Source organism: Neovison vison, chromosome 7 (genome assembly GCF_020171115.1).
Source record: "Neovison vison isolate M4711 chromosome 7, ASM_NN_V1, whole genome shotgun sequence".
Taxonomy (NCBI): domain Eukaryota; kingdom Metazoa; phylum Chordata; class Mammalia; order Carnivora; family Mustelidae; genus Neogale; species Neogale vison.
Window position 1 is genome coordinate 135,685,199 of NC_058097.1, and position 25,037 is coordinate 135,710,235.

General features: G+C 35.8%; 1 protein-coding gene across 3 annotated transcripts in view; it reads left to right on the forward strand.

The window, feature by feature from the left end:
• Nucleotides 1-25,037, forward strand: part of GRM5 (glutamate metabotropic receptor 5) — a 543,151-nt gene that overhangs the window by 191,204 nt on the left and 326,910 nt on the right. For all 3 annotated transcript variants that reach the window (XM_044258344.1, XM_044258343.1, XM_044258346.1), the window contains exon 3: nucleotides 15,045-15,294. In XM_044258344.1, coding sequence (XP_044114279.1) covers nucleotides 15,045-15,294 — 250 coding nt within the window. The remainder of the gene's footprint in view (nucleotides 1-15,044; nucleotides 15,295-25,037) is intronic.

Below are 25,037 nucleotides of genomic sequence, written 5' to 3' on the forward strand. Positions count from 1 at the left end.
CGTATGTTTGCTGAGATGAATTCTATTCAGCAGTATTGGGCATTGGTTTCACATGAAATGTTACTGGTGGGTAAATGATTTTAGAAGAACCACAAAACTAAATGACCAACTCTCCCTTAGTGTTTTAAGGGTATAATATATAGGAGGAAGGAAGCATAGGCTTTGAAATATGACATGAACCTATCAATTATTTGGCAAATTCTCTTAGCATAAACTCCTTATTTATAACATGTAAGAAATAATAGCTACCTCATAGGATTTGTAGGTTTAAATAGTGATTAATAAATTATTAGTAGTCTTATTATTTGAAATGACCAATAATATTATTAACCTTTTACCAATTAATTCTACAGAATCTAGATTGATGATAATGATACTGATGATGATAGAAACTGTCATGTATTGAGTGCTTATTGAGTGCTTATTCTCAGTCCTTCTAAGGGACCCCTATCAGAAAATAAAACTTGTCCTTTGATTTCCACATTCTCTTCCAATTACCACCGTACCTCTTTGTTTCTCTTCACTGCCAAATGTCTCAAAATGTTGTATATAAATATGCTGTATTCATTTTCTTACTCCCATTCACACACAACCTGCTTCTATATGTCTTTTACTATATGACTAAAATCAGTGATTTTTTTCACCATGCATCTTACTTTACTATTTATACAGTTAATGTACAAAAGAAAATAAAAGCATCTTATTATCTTGGCTCCCATGACAATACATTGTCTTGGTTTCTTCTTCTTCATTGTCTATGTCAACTTCTCCTTCTCAATTAATGCATAAATATTTGAATGTTTTAGGATATAATCAGATCCCTCTTCTCTTCATATCCTATAGTTGCAGTTCTTAATGTTGCTGTCCATATTCCAACGATACCAAATAGTTCCAATTTAGACTTCTATTCCCTGAGCCAGAATGTCCTTATTCAGTTTTCTATTTGGCATTCCTACTTAGCTATTTCAAAGATACTTAAAAATAAATTCCAAAACTTGATCTTCTTTTTTTTTCTAAATTTGGTTCCCTTTCAGTTTTGTCTATCTCTGTTCAACCCAATTATATGGACTAGAGTTACTGAAGGGAGCGTATCTCACAACTTTTGATTCTAAGGCTCAGCAGCTTACAGTACAGAACCACAGGTGGGACTCAGAATTGTTGTACTTCACATCTGTGGCAGCTATAACTCTCATGTATTCTTCTTTCCTTGGTGTGATTTCATGTCCTCTGCTGTGTATGGATTTATACAGTCAACTTGTATCTTTCCTTGCTATTTATTTACTTATTTATATTTTATTTATTTATTACAGAAAGAGCAAGAACAAGCAGAATCAGGGGGAGTGACAGGCAGAGGGAGAAGCAGGCTCTCCCCTCCAACCCTGCCACCCTTGAGCAAGAAGCCTGATGCACGGGTCTTGATCCCAGGACCCTGAGATCATGACCTGAGCAGAAGACAGACACTTAACTGACTGAGCCACCAAGGCATCCCATATCTTTGCTTTTAAGATCAAACTTCTTTTGCTAGCTTTTTTTCATGGTAGACAGTAGGAAAGTTCACCAAAATAGTATACCACTCAGCAATTGCCTGGTACATACTATTCTGACAATATTCAATAGCCCTGGTTTGTATTCCCATAAATAATATTATATATACATATATATCACATGTATTATATATATTTCAAAATCCAAGTTACTAAGTTATGTCACAATAGTTATTTTTTTCTGCTGAATTTACTATTGGAATATTGCTCAAATGTTGCTTATATAATCCATGCCTAGAGTAATGCCTAAAGTGATTCTGCTAAATGAGATCCTTCTAGTACCTTCAATAATAAAACACTCTGGATCAGATCTAAAAATGTCATACCTCACATTGAATGCTGTGTTATATGGGTCATGGCATAGAAACACTCCAGGGTAGGATTTGAAATAATTGGTCCATTGGAAATCTGTTTGTTAGCCAAGGTTTTCATATCAAAGGCATTTATTACAATAATCCATGGAACCATAATGAGTGTATATGATAAATGATAATAATGTTTTATGTAATTTAATCCTTTAGCTTTAAAAATCTTTCCATTAATAATATTTCCAGCATCCCAAACATCTAAATCTATTTCTATAGGCTTATTTAGGGACACTTAACTTCTTTCTTTTCATTGAACAAAAATATGTACATCTATTGTTTTTGTTGTGAGAATATAAATACCTACTTTGAAGAGCATAATTGTCTAGTAATAAGAGACAAATATAAATGAGTACAATATAGAGTTTGAAATTGTTATACTCATTGCACAGATGGCTCTAATGGGGAGAAGACATAGTTTTTAAAAAGAGGAACATCTGTACAAAAGAGATATTAATACAATGAGAAGAGTTGTTTGTCTCCCTGGCTTTTTTCCCTTCTTAGCTGTTTTAGTTAACCACTAGTTTAACTAAGGCATAGCCCACTCAGTAAGGGCAGTTTTAGCTAAAAACCCTTGACAAGCATTTATGGCCCCATGAAAGGGAAGGAAGTGGTGTTTGGGCACTGATTTATTGATCCCATTCATACATAGTCTGGGGGATGGTATTATCCTAGGCAGTAGCTTCCATGAGAAATTGCAGCGTTTTCCTTCACTAGTAGTTGTCAAAAAGAATACACTATTTATAATAGTAATAGGATGTTGGTAGTAGAAGCAAGTGAGAATATTTTTAAACTACTATTTATATTGAGAATCTTCATTTCCATTTTGGAAAATGGTCATTTGGGCCAACTAAAAGGAAAAATGAAAGTTCTAATGTGAACTTTTTTTTTTTTTTAAAGATTTTATTTATTTATTTGACAGAGAGAGATCACAAGCAGATGGAGAGGCACGCAGAGAGGGAGATAGAGGGAAGCAGGCTCCCTGCTGAGCAGAGAGCCCGATGTGGGACTCGATCCCAGGACCCTGAGATCATGACCTGAGCCGAAGGCAGTGGCTTAACCCACTGAGCCACCCAGGCGCCCCATAATGTGAACTTTTTTTAGCATCTGCTTGATGATCATATTTGAACAAATAAACATACTTTCCTAAAATTTTACTCTTTACCTATCTTTCTGACCACATTTTCTGTTCAAGAACCTGAGTTTCTATTGTGTGGTGATACGTTTAAATGGATTTACTAACTTCAAGGGGCTTGTGGTATTTGAAAGTAGGATATATAATATATCCAAAATATAAGTAAGTATGTACAGCATGTATATACTTTATATACATCCATAAACATACATAACATAGAATACAGAATATGTATTTTAATTGAGCCGAATACAATGTAATACCCAAATAACACCACAACTCATTATCCGACTCGAGGAACTCTCCTTGGAAATCTCATGATAAAACACATATATGAAGTGGGTTGTATTTTCTTAAGGAAAAACTTTTAATATCTTGGATTGGATTTTAACAAAATTCTCAATATAAAAAAAATCATTAGTGTGATCAGCCTTGTCATAATGATGAAGGAACCGTAATTAGAAATTTCTCTAACAATCACAAGTAACAAAACTTATCTCTTCATATTATAAAAATAGATCAATAGCTGAAATAGGTAAGTATCGAGAGTCTACCATGTGCTACTGTCAAACCTGTATTTAATTATTTCATTAATGTCTATTAAATGAATAGGCCACCCTGTTCCTTGTAGGGAAATTTTTGAAAACCATGGTGGAGTAGGTCAGTTTAGTTCCACAAACATTTGCTGGGTGGTGCCATGGAGAATGTGGTCTATTTCCTAAATAAGTTTACAGTCTGGGCGCCTGGGTGGCTCAGTGGGTTAAGCCGCTGCCTTCGGCTCAGGTCATGATCTCAGGGTCCTGGGATCGAGTCCCGCGTCGGGCTCTCTGCTCAGCAGGGAGCCTGCTTCCTCCTCTCTCTCTCTGCCTGCCTCTCTGTCTATTTGTGATCTCTGTCTGTCAAATAAATAAATAAACTGTTTAAAAAAAAAATAAGTTTACAGTCTGGTCATTTGAACTGGACCAGGAAGAATGGGTAAGATTTCAACATGGAGTCAGGGGGAAAGGGTATTCAGGGTGAAAAGAGCAACATGAAGAAAAATAAATAACTGGGAATGAGTGGGGACATCCAAAGGACATATGGAAGAGCATAGTAAGAAATAAGACCCCCAAATATAATATTTGGTAAAGTTTTGAAGAAAGATAGGGGATGGTAAGAGATTGTACATGACCACATAAACTTCAGTGGAAAAAAAGATGGTCCATCAAAAAAAAAAAAAAAAAAAAAAGATGGTCTGATGGAGAAAAAGAAATAAATATCAAAGAAAAGTATTTTAGTATTTTTAGTATAATTCTATTAATTTAATTTTTATTCTTATGATCACTTCCCCAATACAGACAAAATTTATAAATGTGAACCATATTCTGAGTGTACATTTTACTAGAAAAATCTCTCATTTACTAGATATGAATATATCTTACATATGTTCCTATACTTTATTATCTTTATCTGAAAGTATGTTTAAGCCACAGTAATAATCGCAAATGGGATTGACTCCTTAATTTCTCTTTCTTCTGTCTTGCTCCTGGTATATAGAAATGCAACTGATTTCTGTGCACTGATTTTATATCCTGACACTTCACTGAATTCCTATATGAATTCCAACAGTTTTAGAGTGGAGTCTTTTGGGTTTTCCACATAAAGTATCATATCATCTACAAGGAGTGAGTTTGACGACTTCTTTGCTGATTCAGATGCCTTTTATCTCTTTTTGTTGTCTGATTGCTGAGGCTAGGACTTCTAGTACTATGCTGTATAGCAGTGGTGATAGTGGACAGCCCTGCCATGTTCCTGACCTTAGGGAAAAAGCTCTCAGTTTTTCCCCATTGAAAATAATATTCACTGTGGGTTTTTTGTAGATGGCTTTTATGATATTGAGGTGTGTGCTCTCTATCCCTATACTTTGAAGAGTTTTGATAAAGAAAAGATGCTTTACTTTGTCAATTTTTTTTTTTTTAGTATCTATTGAGAGTATCCTATGGTTCTTGTTCTTTCTTTTATTCATGAATTATATCACATTGATTGATTTGCGGATGTTGAACCAACCTTGCAGCCAAAATCTCACTTGGTCATGGTGAATAATCCTTTTAATGTACTGTTGGATCCTATTGGCTAGTATTTTGGTGAGAATTTTTACATCTGTGTTCATCAAGGATATTGGTTGTAATTCTCCTTTGTGATGGGGTCTTTGGTTTTGGTATCAAGGTAATGCCGGCCTCATAAAATGAGTTTGGAAGTTTTCCTTTCATTTCTATTTTTTGGAGCAGTTTCAGGAGAATAGGTATTAATTCTTTTTTAAATGTTTGGTAGAATTCGCCTAGGGAGCTCTCTGGCCCTGGGCTCTTGTTTGTTGGGAGATTTTTGATGACTGTTTCAATCTCCTTACTGGTTACGGGTCTGTTCAGGTTTTCTATTTCTTCCTGGCTCAGCTTTTGTAGTCTATATGTCTCTAGGAATGCATCCATTTCTTCCAGATTGTCAAATTGGCTGGCATGTAGTTGCTTGTAATATGTTCGTATAATTGTATTTCTTTGGTGTTGGTTGTGATTTCTCCTCTTTCATTTATGATTTTAATATTTGGGTCCTTTCTCTTTACTTCTTGGTAAGTCTTGCCAGGGGGTTATCAATCTTGTTAATTCTTTCGAAGAACCAGCACCTAGTTGCCTTGGTTTGTTCTACTGTTCTTTTTGTTTCTATTTTATTGATTTCTGCTCTGATCTTCATTATTTCTCTTCTGCTGTGTTAAGGCTTTCTTTGCTGTTCTTTCTTCAGCTCCTTTAGGTGTAGGGTTAGGTTGTGTATTTGAGACCTTTCTTGTTTCTTGAGAAAGTCTTGTATTGCTATATACTTTCCTCTCAAGACTGCATTTGTTGTGTCCCAAAGATTTTGAACTGTTGTGTTTTCATTTTCCTTTGATTCCAAGAATTCTTTTTAATTTATCTTTAATTTCCTGGTTGACCCATTCATTCTTTAGTAGGATGCTCTTTAGCCTTCATGTGTTTGAGTTCTTTCCAACTTTCCTCTTATTGTTGAGTTTTAGTTTCAACACACAATGGTTTGAAAATATGCAAGGAGTGATCCCAATCTTTTGGTACTGGTTGAGACCCAATTTGTGACCTGCTGGTCCAGCCAGAGAACAATACCTGAAAGTAGGGCTGGGAGATTTAAGGAAGAGAGAGAGAGAGACATAGCGGGCTCAGGAGGACTACTCCATCTCAGGAGAGTAGCAACTTTATTTCTTCATGTAACCACTTTTATACAGCTTCAGCACAATGCTAGTATCAATACTCAATCATATACGTCAGTGAAAAATGAGTCAGGCAGGATGTTAACAGGCTATTAACCTTCAGACTTTTGTAATAATCTTAAGGTTTCAAGAATGTGTTTTTTCTCAAGATAAGTCATAAGTGAATCACATAAAACTACGCAGATGTTATTTTCACCCTGAATAGACTTTCAGAGTCAAGCCATGCGAGTATCCCAGCTGGACTTGCTCCAAGTTCCCTTGGCACACAAGGGTGTCCCCAAATGTGTCCAAGTTCACTTCTTATCCAGGCTTCCAGAGCCATAACAACGCAAACAGTTCCCAACAGTGACCGAGGATGTGATCTATTCTGGAGAAAGTTTCATGTGCACTAGAGAAGAGTGTGTGTTCTGTTGTTTTGGGATGGAATGTTCTAAATATATCTGTGATGCCTATCTGGTCCAGTGTGTCATTTAAAGCCTTTATTTCCTTATGGATCTTTTGCTTAGATGATCTGTCCACTTCAGTGAGGGGGGTGTCCCCTACTATTATTGTATTATTGTTGATGTGTTCATTTGATTTTGTTATTAATTCCTTTATATAATTGGCTGCTCCCATGTTAGGGGCATAGATATTTAAAATTGTTAGATCTTGTTGGGCAGACTCTTTAAGTGTGATATAGTGTCCTTTCTCATCTCTTATGATGGTTTTTGACTTAAAATTGAATTTATCTGATATAAGGATTGCTACCCCAACTTTCTTTTGATGTCCATTAGCATGGTAAATTGTTTTCTGTCCCCTCAATTTAAATCTGGAGGTGTCTTTGAGACTAAAAGGAGCTTCTTGGAGACAGTAAATTGATGGTCTTGTTTTTTTATTCATTCTGATACCCTGTGTTTTTGATTGAGGCATTTAGCCCATTTACATTCAGGGTAACTATTGAAAGTTATGCATTTAGTGCCATTGTATTACCTGTAAGGTGACGGTTGCTGTATATTGTCTCTGTTCCATTCTGGTCTGTTACTTTTAAGCTCTCTCTTTGATTAGAGGACCCTTTCGATATTTCCTGTAGGGCTGGTTTGATGTTTGCAAATTCTTTTAGTTTTTGTTTGTCCTGGAAGCTTTTTATCTCTCCTTCAATTTTAATTGGTAGGCTAGCTAGATATAATATTCTTGGCTGCATATTTTTCCAATTTAGTGCTCTGAATATATCATGGCAGTCCTTTCTGGCCTAACAGATCTCTGTGGATAGGTCTGCTGCCAATCTAATATTTCTACCATTGCATGTTACAGACCTCTTGTCCCAAACTGCTTTCAGGATTTTCTCTTGAAAATCTAGGTCACTGAGACCTGTAAGTTTTACTATTAGATGACGAGGTGTGGACCTATTTTTTATTGATTTTGAGCAGGGTTTTCTGTGCCTCCTGGATTTTGATGCCTGTTCCCTTTGTCAAATTAGGGAAATTCTCTGCTTTAATTTGTTCCAATATACCTTCTGCCTCTTTCTCTTTCTTCATCTTCTGGGATCCCAATTATTCTAATATCATTCTGTCTTATGATATCAATTATCTCTCGAATTCTCCCCTCATTTTCCAGTAGTTGTTTGTCTCTTTTACTCAGTTTCTTTATTCTCCATCATTTTGCTTCTATGTAACTAATTTTCTCTTCTTTTTTCATTTATCCTAGCCTAGCATTTTTTATTGCACCTCAGTAATAACTTTTTTAAAATTTCAACTTGGTTAGTTTTTAGCTCTTTTATCTCTCCAGAAAGGAATTTTATTTCTCCAGAGAGGGATTCTCTGAAAATTTACATGCTTTTTTCAAGGCCAGCTAGCACCTTGATAATCATCATTCTGAACTCTAGTTCTGATGTATTACTAATGTCCATGTTGATTAAGTCCCTAGCCATTGGTACAGCCTCTTGCTCCTTTGTGTGTGTGTGTGTGTGTGTGTGGTGAGTTTTTCTGCCTTGTCATTTTATCCAAATAAAAATAGATGAATGAGAGAACAAAATACCAAAAAGGTAGCAATGACTCCAGAAAAATATACACTAAACAAATCAGAAGAGACCCAAAACCAGGGAAGAAAAAGGGTAGGAGAAAATATATATATATATATATATATATATATATATGACTGGTGAATAGAATAGAGCCACACACTTGATTTTGTGTGTACCTTGGTTTTTTAGAAGAAAATACCTCCTAAAATTTTAAAGAAAGAAAAACATCTATATACAAAAAATAAGGGTAAACACAATGAAGAGGTAGAATATGAATGTAAAGTTAAAAAATTTAAAAGATTCTAAAAAGGAATTAATAAGGAAGTTGGTTGAAAAAGAAAAAAAAAAGAGGAAAGAATGTGATCAGGCTGGAGACTAGAACAAAGCCATGTGCTAAGTTTAGGGTATCTTTTAAGCTATTAGAAGAAATTGTATCCCAAAATTTTAAAGAAAAAAAAAAACTATCTGTATACAAAAAATAAGGTTAAACACAGTGAGGGACAAAAGATGAATATAACAATGAAAATTTTAAAAAGATTTTTAAAAAGGTATTGGCAAGATAAAATATGTTAAAATGTTAAAATAGGAAAGAGGAAAATTTTCAAAAAATAGAGTAAGAAAAAAATAAAATTAAAAAAATTTAACTTTGAATGACTTAAGAATCATGGAAATAAAGCTATGAATTTTATGTGTTGCATTCCTCTAGCTCTGGAGTTTCACACTTCTCATTGATTATTGAAGTTGGTCTTGGCTGGATGTTCTTGCTGAATTACACCACACTTGCCAGGTGCCAGGCTAAGCAATCTGCTCAGGTTCGCTCTCATAGCTTTTGTTCCCTGACCACTTTCCATACAGCTTTGGAGGACAGGAATGAAAATGGCAGCCTCCCAATCTCCAACTCAATGAGAGCTGAGAGCTCAGGACCCCATTTCTCAATGCACCCTTACAGAAAAGCAGTCAATCCCACCCGTCTCCCTGGTCTCAGGCCACATTCTGTGCTCACCCAGCCTGTGACTGAGCATTTCTATCTCTGGTGCATGGTCCCATTTAGAGTCTCCAAACCCAGCAGATTCCTGCTGCACACTCCTGTGCTGCTCCTCCCAAAGGAGGAAGGAAGGTTTCTCTCTGGATCTGTTATATTTGGGGTCACTGCTCCAAGAGCAGTGGCCCAGCTGTGCCTTTGAACACAGTACAAGGTAACCCAGAGCTGAGAGCTCACTCCTCAGCTCCATCTCTGTATTCTCTATATTCAGCTTCCCCACTCCAATACCTGGCAGCTCTGCCACATTCAGACACCCCTGGCCTTTCTGTGACCCCATGGGTCCTGAAACCACACTGTTCCCGGGAGTGCTTCACCCCCGCTTAACCTCTGGAGTAATGTGCCTCAGTGGAGCGGACTTCTAAACGTTCCAATTTTGTGCTCCACTGCTCTTTCACTTGATGGGATCCGGCCCCTCCCCTCAAGGTCTATCTTCCCAAATGTTGCCTGAGATTCACTTCTCCACACGTCCTACCTTCCGGAAAGTGGTCGATTTTCTGTTCCTTGAATTGCTGCTCTTCTTCTCTTCTCTCTCCTGTTGAGTTGGTAGCTGTTCAAAATGGTCTAATAACTATCTAGCTGAACTCCTGGGACTTGATGATTTAGGTCTCCTGCTCCTCCGCCTTCCCTAATTTTTTTTATTAACATATAATGTATTATTTACTCCAGAGGTACATGTCTGTGAATCATCAGCCTTACACATTTCACAGTACTCACCATAACACCTACCCTCCCTTATGTCCATAATGCAGCCATCCTAACCCTCCTACCCCCACTCCCCAGCAACCTCAGTTAGTTTTGCGAGATTAAGAGTATTATATAGTTTGTCTCCCTCCCAATCCCATCTTGTCTATTTTTTTCCCTTCGTACCTCCCACGACCCCCAACAATGCCTCTGAAATTCCTCATATCAGAGAGATCAAATGATAATTTTCTTTCTCTGATTGGCTTATTTCAATATTTTTTTAATGCCTACTTTTTAATTTATGGAAAATAAGCATCTCTTAATTTATGTATCATCCCTTAAATATAATTCTATTTTAGATTAGTCTCTTACTTTTTTAGATTCAAATAATTCATCTTTTGTTTTCTGTGTATCTTGACTTCCAAATTGTACATGAAGGATTTTAACACCTCAGCTCTCCCAGCTTCTGTCTCTCAACTTATCATCTTTTCCTTTCATTTTTTTGTAAAGGTTGTTAAGATTTATTTCTATTGCATAATGAGTTTTTTGCTTTGTCCCTGTGTGGATTCATAAAGCTGAAAATAAGGAAATGGCATTTGCATTGTTGCAGTAAAGCCTTGATTACATTTTTTTCCTCACAATTCCGAATCACTAGCCCTCTGCTATTTAGAAAAGAGTGTCTGATGGATTCCTTCCTGCTTTTACCAGTTGGTTAAAATGAAGCCACAGGCTAGTATCATATTTTACACTGTACCTTCCTTTATCATTTTTGTTTCCCTGTTGGAAAAATTAATCTTTGTTTCCTCAGCTTTTTCTCATCTTATACATTGCTTGAAATCTATTTCATTTCCTATGAGAAATTAATGAACTTTTCAGTAGTTTATTCTTTATTTTTAAATGTGTAATTCCAGTCTTTATATCAACTACTGAAAGATCTCAACACTGAATTTAGGCTTCCTAGTTTTATTAGAATATATGCTCCCATTTTTAATTCTCATTCTATCATGACTTTTATTAAATCAAAATTATTCTGCAGAATTTTTACATCACACATATATTAAAACTGTTTCCTCTTTTAAATTTAAAGTGTATGGCTTGGGCTTTGTTATAAGAAAATAATATTTCCCCAACTAGTTTAAGCTTATTTTTCAATCCAGTGTTCAGTATTAATGCCTTTTGCTCCGTTATTTGTCTTACATGCTCCAGGAGAGAGCAGCTTCACTGTATCTAGAACATTTAGTGCCAATAGGTACAATTAATTGGGTTTAGGCTACCTATCAAATATTTTATATATTTAACATATATATTATTTTATAGTAGCTATTATAACTATATATAGTATTCATACATGTTATATATACTATTACATAATAGTATATATAATTAATTATAGAACATATTAATATATATTATAATAATCATAAACATTTATTATAATTTAAACTAGATATAATACTTAACATTATATAATATACAATATACTCATATATTTAGCAGATTTTCAGGTGAAAAAGCTGGATTTAGAGAGACTATCCAAGCAGAACTAGAACTCAGATCACTCTAATAACAAGATTCTCTCTCTATTACAAGCTGCTTCTGTATAACTTACTGCTTAAACAAAAATAATGTTAAAGTTGTTGGGAGAGGAGCTAAAGATTATGAATTCCTCAGTTGTTTTTTTTTTCTTATTTATCTGCAAATAAATTGAGAATTTTTATCATTGCCATCACAATCACTATGTACCTAATTTCAAATTATTTATGCAAATACCCCAGTACTAATGAAAGCATTAAGTGCAAGACAGTCAGTTGGAAAATAGAGTTGGCTAAAAATAAAACAGAGAATAATACATTACTCAGATTAGTATAAAACTAGTAATTTAGGCCCCTGGGTATGTTTTTCAGAGGGGGTCCTTTAAACTTTGTTAATTGCAAAATAACTACATTGCCCATTTTCCATCATCATAGAGGATTCTTGTTATTTTATTTCTGGATTTTTCTCCAGAAAAAAAGAAAAAAGAAAGAGGCAGCTGGCCCATCAGGTTTTTTGGCTAGAACTTAAGCCATCCTGTTCTGCTTTGCACTTTACAGTTTGTTCAAGAAGATAAAACCACATAAAAATCCATGCTCAAAGCCCAAGGATCTCATTACCTGCTCTAGGTGGAACATACACAGGGTCGGGAGTGAGACGTTGTATGTTCAAACCAAGACTTGGCCACCTACTTGCTAAATGGTAACTTCAGTTTTATCAGTTATGCTTGGAAGATAATATCCCCTCTGTCATAGAGTTGGTGTAAGGAGCATGAGCTAATCTATATGAAGTGACTTCAAAAATCAAAATGTTATAGAGGTATACTGATTTATAAATGACCTCTATTAGAGTCATATATTGAAACTGATGCAACCAAATGCCTTTTACGTCCTTATTCATTGAAAATGTCTTCCTGATGAAATTCCCATTTCTTGGTCTTCCTTAGATGCTCCATAGCATCCTTGTCTTGTAATAGGCTCCTGTATTCTTTTTTTTTTTTTAATTTTTTTATTAAATTGATTTATTTATTTTCAGAAAAAGTATTCATTATTTTTTCACCAAACCCAGTGCTCCACGCAATCCGTGCCCTCTATAATACCCACCACCTAGTACCCCAACCTCCCACCCCCCTGCCACTTCAAAACCCTCGGATTGTTTTTCAGAGTCCATAGTCTCTCATGACTCACCTCCCCTTCCAATTTACCCCAACTCCCTTCTCCTAACACCCCTTGTCCTCCATGATATTTGTTATGCTCCACAAATAAGTGAAACCATATGATAATTGACTCTCTCTGCTTGACTTATTTTGCTCAGCATAATCTCTTCCAGTCCCGTCCCTGTTGCTACAAAAGTTGGGTATTCGTCCTTTCTGATGGAGGCATAATACTCTATGGTGTATATGGACCACATCTTCCTTATCCATTCGTCCATTGAAGGGCATCTTTGTTCTTTCCATAGTTTGGCGACCGTGGCCATTGCTGCTATAAACATTGGGGTACAGATGGCCCTTCTTTTCACAACATCTGTATCTTTGGGGTAAATACCCAGGAGTGCAATTGCAGGGTCATAGGGAAGTTCTATTTTTAATTTCTTGAGGAATTTACACATTGTTCTCCAAAGAGGCTGCATGAACTTGCATTCCCACCAACAGTGTAAGAGGGTTCCCCTTTCTCCACATCCTCTCCAACACATGTTGTTTCCTGTTTTGTTAATTTTGGCCATTCTAACTGGTGTAAGGTGATATCTCAATGTGGTTTTAATTTGAATCTCCTTGAGAGCTAGTGATGATGAACATTTTTTCATGTGTCTGATAGCCATTTGTGTCTTGATTGGAGAAGTGTCTGTTCATATCTTTTGCCCATTTTTTGATATGTTTGCCTGTTTCGTGTGTGTTGAGTTTGAGGAGTTCATTATAGATCCTGGATATCAACCTTTTGTCTGTACTGTCATTTGCAAATATCTTCTCCCATTCCGTGGGTTGCCTCTTTGTTTTTTTGACTGTTTCCTTTGCTGTGCAGAAGCTTTTGATTTTGATGAAGTCCCAAAAGTTTATTTTCGCTTTTGTTTCCTTTGCCTTTGGAGACATATCTTGAAAGAAGTTGCTGTGGCTGATATCTAAAAGATTACTGCCTATGTTCTCCTCTAGGAGTCTCATGGATTCCTGTCTCACGTTGAGGTCTTTTATCCATTTTGAGTTGATCTTTGTGTACGGTGTAAGAGAATGGTCGAGTTTCATTCTTCTACATATAGCTGTCCAGTTTTCGCAGCACCATTTATTGAAGAGACTGTCTTTTTTCCACTGTATATTTTTTCCTGTTTGTCAAAGATTAGTTGACCATAGAGTTGAGGGTCCATATCTGGGCTCTCTACTCTGCTCCTGTATTCTTTAAATCACTCCCCCCTACCCACCTAATCTTTTGGAAACTCAGAAGATGAGTCTGGTATGATTTATAGAGCCTTAAGAGGCTCTGAAAATATCTAAAATGAAAGTATCATGACCTTTAAATAGGAAAAAGAAATGTAGATACAATTGAACTTTTGAGTCTTCCAAAAGTCAGCCATGGACAAGTGGAGGAAGCAGAATCGAATGTAGTATAGAATTCCACCTCTGAGTATGTAACTTTGGGCAGGTGTAAACCCAACTGCTTCATCTGTTTTCTTACCTGCAAAATGGAATTTATAATGCATACCTCAGTATATTCTTGTGAGAGTTAAATAAGATCACATCTGTAAAGGTTTTGATACACTTCCTGGCATACAAGTTGATTATCAGTATTGATCACAACTTCTCATTAATTTAAAGGACCACCATCAGTCCTTAGGCTCCCCAGGTTTGTAGAAAACTTTGGAATTACTCCCCCAAATCACTAACTTCCCTATGATTGTACAAAGTGAAACTTCAAATGTTTCATTTGAAGCTTATGCATTTACCTATGACAAAACTTGAATCTCAAGCAAGGATATGAAATTTTCAGTTGGGATAAAGCCACAAATTCTTATGATTGCTAATAGAATAAAATATGCATAATAGTCTATAAAAATATAACACATGTTTTATTTGTACAATGGCATCTATACCATATTAGGTGTATATATTGTGTCTTTAAATACAGGGATCTGAACTGGTGGGATGAGATGAGCCAAGGGAAGGAAGATAGAATGAAAATATAGCAGATGAATGTCTTCCATCATCTCATACTAGAGTATGAGCTTTTTAAGTCAGAAGGGAAGCTGAATTGCTTCTCCTTTTTATACTATTTTCTCTTTCTCTCCTTAAAAACAGAATTTGCAGTTCAAGACATATACGTGTAATGTAGTTTCACTGTAAGTTGCCTAAATGAACAAGTCAATGAAAGAGCAAAAATTCATTCAGGTCTTCCAGCTCCAAGTTCAATACTACCAAGTGACCTTCATGCTTCCAGTGCTTCTGCATTCTTAATTGTACCCAGTGTACCCAGAACTGCCATCTCACTACTTCTCTGCTTATCTATTTTCACACAGGCAACTATGGAGAGAGTGGGATGGAAGCTTTCAAAGATATGTCAGCCAAGGAAGGAATTTGCATCGCTCACTCTTACAAAATCTATAGCAATGCAGGGGAACAGAGCTTTGATAAACTGCTGAAGAAGCTCAGGAGTCACTTGCCCAAGGCCCGGGTGGTGGCCTGCTTCTGTGAAGGCATGACGGTGAGAGGTCTGCTGATGGCCATGAGGCGCCTGGGTCTAGCAGGCGAATTTCTGCTTCTGGGCAGGTGAGTGACAATGTCAAAATTCACATGAAGGTAATGCCAGGAATTTGGCAGAATCAAAGGTTATCTTCTGGTGCATAAGGACAAATGTTTTGGAAACTTCATCTGTGTGGTAGAAGTAGAACTTAAGTATCTCCGGAGCCTGGAGTTAATAATGGAAAATAAGTAGATATGCCATGTGCTGATTAATGATGATAACAGTAATCAACACATGAAGGTGGTGAGTATGTAGGTCTTGAAAACAAAGTGACTATAAGAAAATGAGATGGTTTCTTAGATACTTGGATCATTTCATAATTCCCTTGAGAAATAAGCATTTTTTCAGATTTTTTGAAATTGATTTTGAGAAAGGCTACCTAAACTTGTGTTATAACATAGAGTCATAGAATTTTGAGTTTGAAAGTGAGGGATTGCTTTAGGACTAATTTTTTAAAGCATTGGAAAATTGGCTCATTATTTACATTACAAAAGTGTTACTACATTGCCTGATCATCTACACTGTTGCCGGGCAAGTTTCTAAAACACTGACTTGTACTGGGACTGATTTTAATTATCTGGATAATCCACTTGATGGGTTCAGCTCAGCTCATTCCCTGTTGATGCTTTGAATCAGTATATTTGAGTTCTCTAGAGAAGTGGATATAATGGTATATGTGTGTGTGTGAGAAAGAGAGAAAGGGAGAGAGAAAGAGAGAGAGATGAGATGAGGTGAGGTGAGATGATACACCAGAAGACCCAGTGGTATAGTTCTGGTCTGAAAACCAACAGGCTTGGCATCCAAGAAGAGCCAATGTTTGGGTTCAAGTCTGAAGGCCAGAAAAGACCAACATCCCAGCTCAAGCAATCATGCAGGAAGAGTTCCTTCTTACTTAGTCATTTTTGTTCTTCTCAGGTCTTTGGTAGATTGGATGAGGTCCACTAACATTAGGGAGAACAATCTTCATTACTTAGTATATTGATGAAAATGCTAATGTCATCCAGAAACACCTTCATAGACACACCCAGAATAAAGTTTAGCCAAGTATCTCGGCACCCCATGGCCCAGTAAGTGGTCACATGACATTAACCATCACAATTCGTAAAAGGACCTCACAGTTTGACCATGTGAATGTAGTTCACTATTCTAGAACTTTAAAAAGTTTTATTATAGTACATCTTTTAAGTAGGCAGCCAATTTAAAAAATAGAGAAAACCTTTAGAACCCTTGCATCTTTCTCAATATTTCTGTCCAAAACAGAAAGCTAACTCACTTGTTATTAACTTTTGATGGCTCGTTAAAGAAAACATGCTTCCTTTATTTTCTAAATGCCTAACTGACCTTCTGCAATCAGACTTGGCTCCTGCTTGGCTACATTTTATGACAGCCATTTTATGTACCTAATGCTTTTCTGTCTGACCTGATGGCAGTAGATTGATGGGACTATTTTAGTATGAGGCCAACTATCCTTCATAAAAATGATATTGAGTGAGATTCTTTTTTCACTGATGTCATGCATTTTGTCTAAAATCATCCCTAGCTGGCAAGAGTGACGCACCAGTTAGTTTCATACAACCCAGAAGCACTCCCACTCTGGTATTAAATTCCAAAATGCAGTTACCACTGGGGTAAAAAGAACAGGAAAGAAAGAAGCTGGCTTTAAATAGTCCTGCTTTTCTGGTGGGGCATGAGATTTTGTAGCTCCTATCTTCTGCCTTTGCCAATGTTAATAAGACAAATCAGCAGCATTTGTTTTCCAGCCCATATGATTTCTCAAGAAATAAGTGCTTTTTGGCCACATGTACACAAGGAAAATAAGTAGGTATTCACGATATTTGCTATTTTCCATCTTAATTTTTGTTGCCAACAGCACCACAAGGCCAAAATTCCATATCTACATAACATACATGCATAATTTTAATAGTGTTATATATATATATATACATATATATATATATCTACAAATAAATTAAGATTTTATTTTTTGAGTAATCTCTACATCTGATGTGGAGTCAAACTTAGAACCCCAAGATCATAAGTCACACACTCTACTGACTGAGCCAGCCAGATGCCATTATTTTATATATTGTAAAATTTATTTTGTATGCTATTTATAAGAAGTTCTCTCCACACCATTTGATTCATGAAATAATAGATTCATAACCTTTAATTAGATTTCTTAATCCCTTCATTCATCAGCTAAGAGTAATTCAGTATTTACTTGAGCACCAGTTCATTTCATCTCAGAGGAGTTTTGTTAGAAAAGTCTTCTTACTCTTTTTTTTTTTTTTCTTAAAGATTTTATTTATTTATCTGACAAAGAGATCACTAGCAGGGGGAACAATGGGGAGAGTGAGGGAGAAGCAGACTCCCCGCCCAAGCAGGGAGCCAGTTGCGGGGTTCGATCCCAGGACCATGGGATCATGACCTGAGCCGAAGGCAGATGCCTAAACATCTGAGGCACCCAGGTGCCCCTCTTCTTACTCTTCGAAAAAAAAAAAATGTCTGCCTGTAGTTTCCATCCCTTGGCTCATATTTTTGTCTTTGTAAGTCATGTGTGGTACTCTTGCAGATATTTAGTAATGGTATGGTCATATTCCCTTTATCTTTTTGAAACATTCCTGCTTCTTCCTTTTCTACTTCTTCATGGTTAAATGACACTCTAGGTATTAATGAGACTATTTATCAAGATCATTTATGGGATCATTTATTAAATGTTTTCTGCCAATTACTACACTAAACTCTGTACATTCATTGTTTTATGTATTCATTTGATAGATACTGACTGGCTACTATATGTTAAAAGGCTTGGGATGTATCTGTGAATAAAACAAGACAATACTTACTACCCTTATGGACCTTACTGGTGGCAAGTTAGATAGAAGGTAGTAAGTGCTATGAAAAAAAAAATAAGTAAATCTAAGAACAACTTCATGTTGAGTACTATTATATCCATTTTATAGGCAAGGACTCAAAGACTCAATTTATATTGAGTAATAGTAGGCTATATGGATGGAGGTATTGAAGAAAAAATTAAATAGAAGTATGTGTAATTCTAGAAACTGAGCATTTAGTGCTGCGTTCTGTTATTTTTCAGGAAATTGAAAGTATTCCTAGTCATAAGAATGGAGATCTAGGGCAGTGAGCAGAAAAGTAAAATGTAGTACTTATAAGAGAATTTAGCACATCTATTCACTCCCATTTTACAAGTGAGGAAACTGATAACCCAAAAGTTTGGGTAACATGGGTAAAGTCACACAAGAACCTGATTACCATGGTGCTTTTCTCTACTAGCCTATTTCCTGTAAATAGAAACTGTGGAGAAGTTGTCTGATAGCAAACTCCCAGTTCTTCACAGAACCTGAGTATATAAAGAAATTATCCTAGATAATTCAAATTTAAGTTAGCATTTTCATTTTAATGCTCCCTTCTAAAAATATAATTCACCCTATAATTCCTGTAGCTGACACACAATGTTACATTAGTTTCAGGTATACAAATTTGTGATTCAATATATCTATGGGTTATGTTAAGCTCACCTTAGGTGCACCTATCATCTGTCACCATACAGTGCTATTACAATATCAATGACTATATTCTTTATGTTGTGCTCTTAATAATTTGAGATTATTTTATTGCATATATTCCCCCAGTCTCCATTTATGCTCCTTCCTTCCCCTATTCAACTCGGACCCAACTCAAGATGGTTCTTAGAAATTAGAGGTCAGCAGATGCCTGGGTGGCCCAATTAGTTAAGTGTCTGACTCTTGATTTCACTTCAGGTAATGATCTCAGGTTTGTGAGATTGAGCCCCCATCTGGCTATGCACGGGGTGTGAAGCCTGCTTAAGATTCTCTCTCTCCCTCTGCTCCTCCCCACCACTCACACATACATGCATGCTTGCTCTCTCTCTAAAAAAAAAAAAAAAAAAGGAAAAAAGAAAAGAAAAGAAAAAAATTTAAAGTCAAGGTTATGAGAAGGGAATCTATATTCAGAACTTCCTAGAGGGTCCCATTTAACAGCTATAGTTATAAATCTGTCCAGTTGTCTTGGGACAGCCATGTTTAATAGGTCATTCAGCTGAAATGCGTGGCAGGGCTAGGAAGATAACTGTGCTGCTGAGACAACCTCATCCATCAACATATCTCACCATCTGTGCTGAACATCAGAAGAATGTTAGAGTGATATAGACGTGGCCACTGGGTCTTCTCACTTGAACTCAGGGTAATCTGTTGTCTTATTGCCAATAAAAATGTCCTGTCCAGGTCCCTGAAATAGTCTTGCTGAACACTCTGGCCCTGACAGCAGAATGGGATCAATAATCTGAACAGTAATGACATTTCTAAAGGAGATTTTTTTTTTTCCTAGAATGGACACAGTGTTAGTTTTCGACCTAAGAAAACATCATATTATATTATTGTTATATATTATTATATACTTATTATTTTTATTGCATATTATTATACACATAAATATGAACTTGGAAACAAGGGCACCTTTTGGCAAATTAACTACTTAAAGATCTTTTTTTATCTTGTCTATAATTAACTAAAACTATGTATCCATTTAAATTAAGAATCTCTGTCCTTCAATATGATGATTGTTACCAGGCTGCAAGAGGAAATTGGGAATTATAACCTATATTTCTTATCAGGAGGCCACTCTCCATCGACATTTTTCGAAGTGGAAAGGACAAGAGCTTATTCTAATCAATATGTTTGTGGATAGAATTACAAATAATTGTTCTACTAAAGCTATTACAGTAGGTATTATTCAGAAGTAAACATTAGTATTTACCCTTGCATATTATCAGAGTATTCATTCTAAATTGCAGCTCCTTTTAAAATAAGTATACTTGTCTTCCAGTGGGCCACTCGGTATCTTTTAATCATGATGAAAACTTATTTTCATTGAGTTCCTGTTATGTGTCAGGAGACAAGGGAAGAAGGTAAGAGAGGGGGAAGGAAGGGAGAGGAAATGATGAGAGGAGATAAGAGGGGAGGAGTAGAGGAAGAGAGAGCAAGAGAGAGATTAATTTAGTGCTGTCAGCAATGTTGAATATGTCAACTTTTAGATACCTTTGAGTTTGGTAGGAATGACCCCATTTTTGTAGGGAAGAAAATTGAGACTTAGAAGTTAAATGAGTGGACAAGATTATACCAGTTTCTTATCCTAGTGGCCATTCTAATTATCACAAAGAGAGAAGGCTTAGGAACATAAAAATGTTTCTATACTTGTAATAAGCTCCATTTAATTTTGCTTTATTGTTTTTGTTGTTTTAGGTTTATCCTTTGAAAATTAAATAAACTTAGTAAAATTCCTTAAAAATTATTGAAATTTTTGTGATGAATTTTTAGTACAAATAAAGCTAGCCAAATTATGCTCCATTTGGCCTGGAGTTGTTTTCTGCCTATCTACACTTGAGTCGGAAAGACCAGACTAGTTGCATGAAGTTCAGTTTATAAACAAGCAGTAGTCTAGTTATATCTGTCTCAGATTATGAACCATGAAGTTTGAGCAAGAAGGTAAGGGGAACATGTGTGAAGAAGTTTGGACAGGAACCTAGAAGACAATGTTTTCAGCCTTATAGTATTTTGATATTTATCCCATTGTTGGAGAAACCCTTTTTTTTTTTTGGTGTAGGTAATAATATGTTAGGTGTGGTATTTCAAAAGATAATTGGGTGTATTATGGATTAGAAAAGATAGGTTAGATACAGAGTAACCAGTATCCATAACAAAAATGATATGATCATGGAATAAGTAGTAGATTACTAATTAAACTGTACTTATTATGTTTTTGTTGTGATACTATCAGGATATATGCATAAGTCCAAACTCATTAAAATGTATACATTGAATATATGTAACTTTTTGTAAATTATGTACAACTCAGGAAGTTGAAGAAAAGTAGGAGCTGTTGGGCACATTGAGTATTATAGAGAAGCATGGGGGAGATGTCAAGATTGACTCGTAAGATTCTTATGTTTTATAACAAGATGAATGAGATAATTTTACCAAGATGGAGAGAGTTGGAAAAGAATCAAGTGTGAAGTAGAAAACAGATCATGAGTTCAGTTTTTGATATAATGGCATGATGTGCTTCTCAAACATAAATATAGCTAAGAAAGCTGAAGAATATGTGAGTCTGGGGCTCAGAAGAGATATGTAGGCTGTAAATAAAAATGAATGAATCATTTGAGTAGTTTAGATTTATGAATGGAAGAAATGAGCATGGAGAATTCAAGTGGAAGAAGTCTCAGAACTTGGCTTTGAAAGGGATCTCGAAATGTAATGATTGGAAAAAGGATGAATTATGAAAAGGTGATAGGGAAAAAGTAAATCCAGAGATGGAAGAGGAAAACCCAGAGTGTTGTGTCATCCCATTCCTGTGGAGGAGAATGTTTACAGGAGGGGCCATCAGTGTCAAATAATTCTAGATCAGTGAAAATAATACTCAAAGGACCTTTAGTTTTATTGAGATAGATAGATAGATAGATAGGTTGATTGATTGATTTTTAAAGATTTTATTTATTTATTTGTCAGAGAGAGAGAGACAGAGAGAGCACAAGCAGGGGGAGAGGCAGGCAGAGGAAGAAGCAGACTCCCCGCTGAGCAAGGAGCCTGATGCAGGACTCACTCAATGCCAGGACCCTGAGATCATGACGTGAGCCGAAGGCAGGCAGACATTTAACTGACTGAGCCACCCAGGCGTCCCTTGAGGTAGATTTATTAATTGGTCATTTAGCAACAGATGGACAAATGGAGAGATTAAAGTAAATTAAGAATGAAGTAGCTAAGATGTAAGGAGGTGAGAAAATAAACCCATGTCATATAGTTTTGTGAGGTTAAACTAGTAAGAAATGGGGAGTGATAAAACTTTTAAGGAAATATGAGGTCAAGAGACAGGTTTTTAATAGTTACGTTTTCTAAAAAACATAATTTGTGATCATGAAAAAATAATTTTAATGATGAACAAAGCTATATAGTGAAAAATGCTTATATTTTTATGTCCTTGTTTATACATGGTATTAATAAATTATTTGGCACTTGCTAATTTTATAGGTGAAAACTGGCATCATAATATTTTAATTGGTACTTCTTTAATTATGAGTGATATTCTGTATCTTTCATATATGAACAAGTGATATATTTATTTTTCTTCAAACTTCATGCCCTTCAATTTTTTGTTTTTTTTTTCTCCTTGTTGGTTTGTACAAAAGTACTTTATAAATTAAAGAGAGTGGTTCATTGACATATGTAGCAAATATTTTCCCTCTTGTTATTTAATTTTGACTTTGTTTACGACATTTTGGACAATGCCAACCATTTTCTTTTATGATTCATAAGGATTTATATATTACATACAGAGGCCAGTCACAGAGGTTTAGTCATTTAATTTTAGGATCAAGGTTGGATAGAGAATTTAATAAATGAGGGAGGACAATTAATTGCACAAAACCCCTTAAATGTGGGAATGAGTGACATTTGAAGTGTAGATGGAGGGAGCAAGATGAAAAGTCAACTCCAGAAGGGAACAGAAATTTTTTTTAAAAATGAGATAGGTATGTTTAAAGGTTTAAAAATACAAAAGTTATTTGATAGCCCCTCTTTTCTTTGTAATTTTGGAGGCAAGAAGGGAATGTGTGTATGTTGTAGAGTGAGGGGTATCAGTGGTTTGAGAAGTTGTCAGTAAACATTGGAAAACGAGAAAAACTACACTGTTAATAAGTGGTTTTATATATTATCTTTATTTTATATTATTCCATTTATTACAAACATTAGGGAGAGAAAGATCTGGGTATACTGTCATGGAGAAATGCCCTTAAAATAACATTTGCATATGTACTGTCTCATCAAGAATTGTAATGAATTCTTAACATTAGGGTTTTAAAGGTTGATTAAACAATAGCCCTGTTCTCAAATTAAAAACCAATGGGAATGAGTCATAGAGATTAATGTATATCAGTTAATTAGAGACCAAGTCTTTGATCTGTAACAACTGGACCTCCTAAAACCTAGAGTCACAGGCAGGGCTGGACAATAGCAGGACTTTCCTGCTTTAGAAGATGGCTTTCAGAATGTCAGGAAAACTGTTAGAGCACAGACTGCTCCATAAAATCAAGAGGCTGAGTCACACCTGCTCAGTTCTTCCTCCACCTCACCAAACAGGCCAGTCACTCATTCTCAAGGGAAGGAAGGGAGATGGTGAGACAAGCTGTGTCTTTTCTTTCCATGCTTTTCCCTCCTGGAGATTGGAAATCTCTCTGGAATGCTCCTTTGTGAAATATAAAGAGTGAGAAATATTTTTCTCTCTCTCAAGCCCGTTCTGAAGTAGATAAAGAATATTAACTTGACTTTACAGGTGAAGACACTGACCTCAGAGACATCACTTGTCTCATCCGTATCACTGTTCTTATTAGATGCGAAGCTGAAATTTAAATGAAAGCAGTTACTTTGTAAGGTGCTATGGATCTCACAACTGAAAATGCCCAGAAGGAGAACAGAAGGCCTGGATGTTATTGGACAAAGAAAGATTTCTGTGTGGGTGATGAAAACAACAAATGACTTCAAAGGCCTCTTATAGTCCCAGGGCTTGTGCTTTAGAGGCATCTGCATCCCAGAGGGTTCTGGTAGCTTTAAGATGCATTGTGCTTGCAAAATATGTTTAAGTAAAATTTAAAGTACTTGGATGTTATTAATAGCTCTTTGTGGAGTGCTTTTTGTGTAACAAACACTGCCCTGACTGCTTGGGTTTCCTGTAATAATTTATTGACTTTTCATAACAATCATATTTGAAAGCTGTTATTATTACCTTATTGCTGAGCACAAAGAAACAAACAATTCACTCAAGATCACACAAGCAGTAAGTGGCAGAGAGGGCATTAGAAGGTAGTCTGTATCCTTAACCACTACGGTAAACTTGTTGGATCTTCAATAATTCTTTATTTCAGTAATAAACTTGATTCTTATGGTATAAAGGATTAATTTTACAGAGAATTAATTAAAGATTGTCAATTTTAATAACAGAGAATTAATTAATTAATTCTCTGTTATTAAAATTGACAATCTTTAATAAAGAAAAACTAGCCATTAAGATGACTGCAAAAGAAAGATTCCCCTCCCTAAGATTCCTCCTCCTTCCTAAGATAAGTAATATCTGGAGCAATCCAACATTATGTAAACCAGAAGAATACAATGATTGGATGGATTTTTCAGTCTGCATTACTATTTTTACATGGAAACAGTCCGATGAAATTTAGTTTTCAGCAAATAGAAAAGTTTAAGATTTCTTTATAAGAATGATTTAATACCCAGATTAGTTGGGTAGAAGTCGAACTTTCACTCTTCGCAGATGACATCATACTCTGTGTAGAAAACCTAAAAGACTCCACCAAAACAATTGTTTGAACTGATACAAGAATTTGGCAAAATCTTGGGATATAAAAATCAATGCACAGAAGTCTGTTGCATTTCTATACACCAGTAATGAAGCAGCAGAAAGAGAAATCAAGGAATTGATCCCATTTACAATTACACCAAAAACCTTAAGACACCTAGAAATAAACCTAACCAAAGAGGTAAAAGATTTGTACTCTCATAACTATAGAACACATATGAAAGAAATTGAGTGGTGGTTTAGTCAGTTAAGCATCTACCTTTGACCCAGGTCATGATCTCTGGGTCCTGGGATTGAGCCCTGCATTGGGATTCCTACCCAGCAGGGACTCTGCTTCTCCCTCTCCTTCTGCTCTTCCCACAACACCACC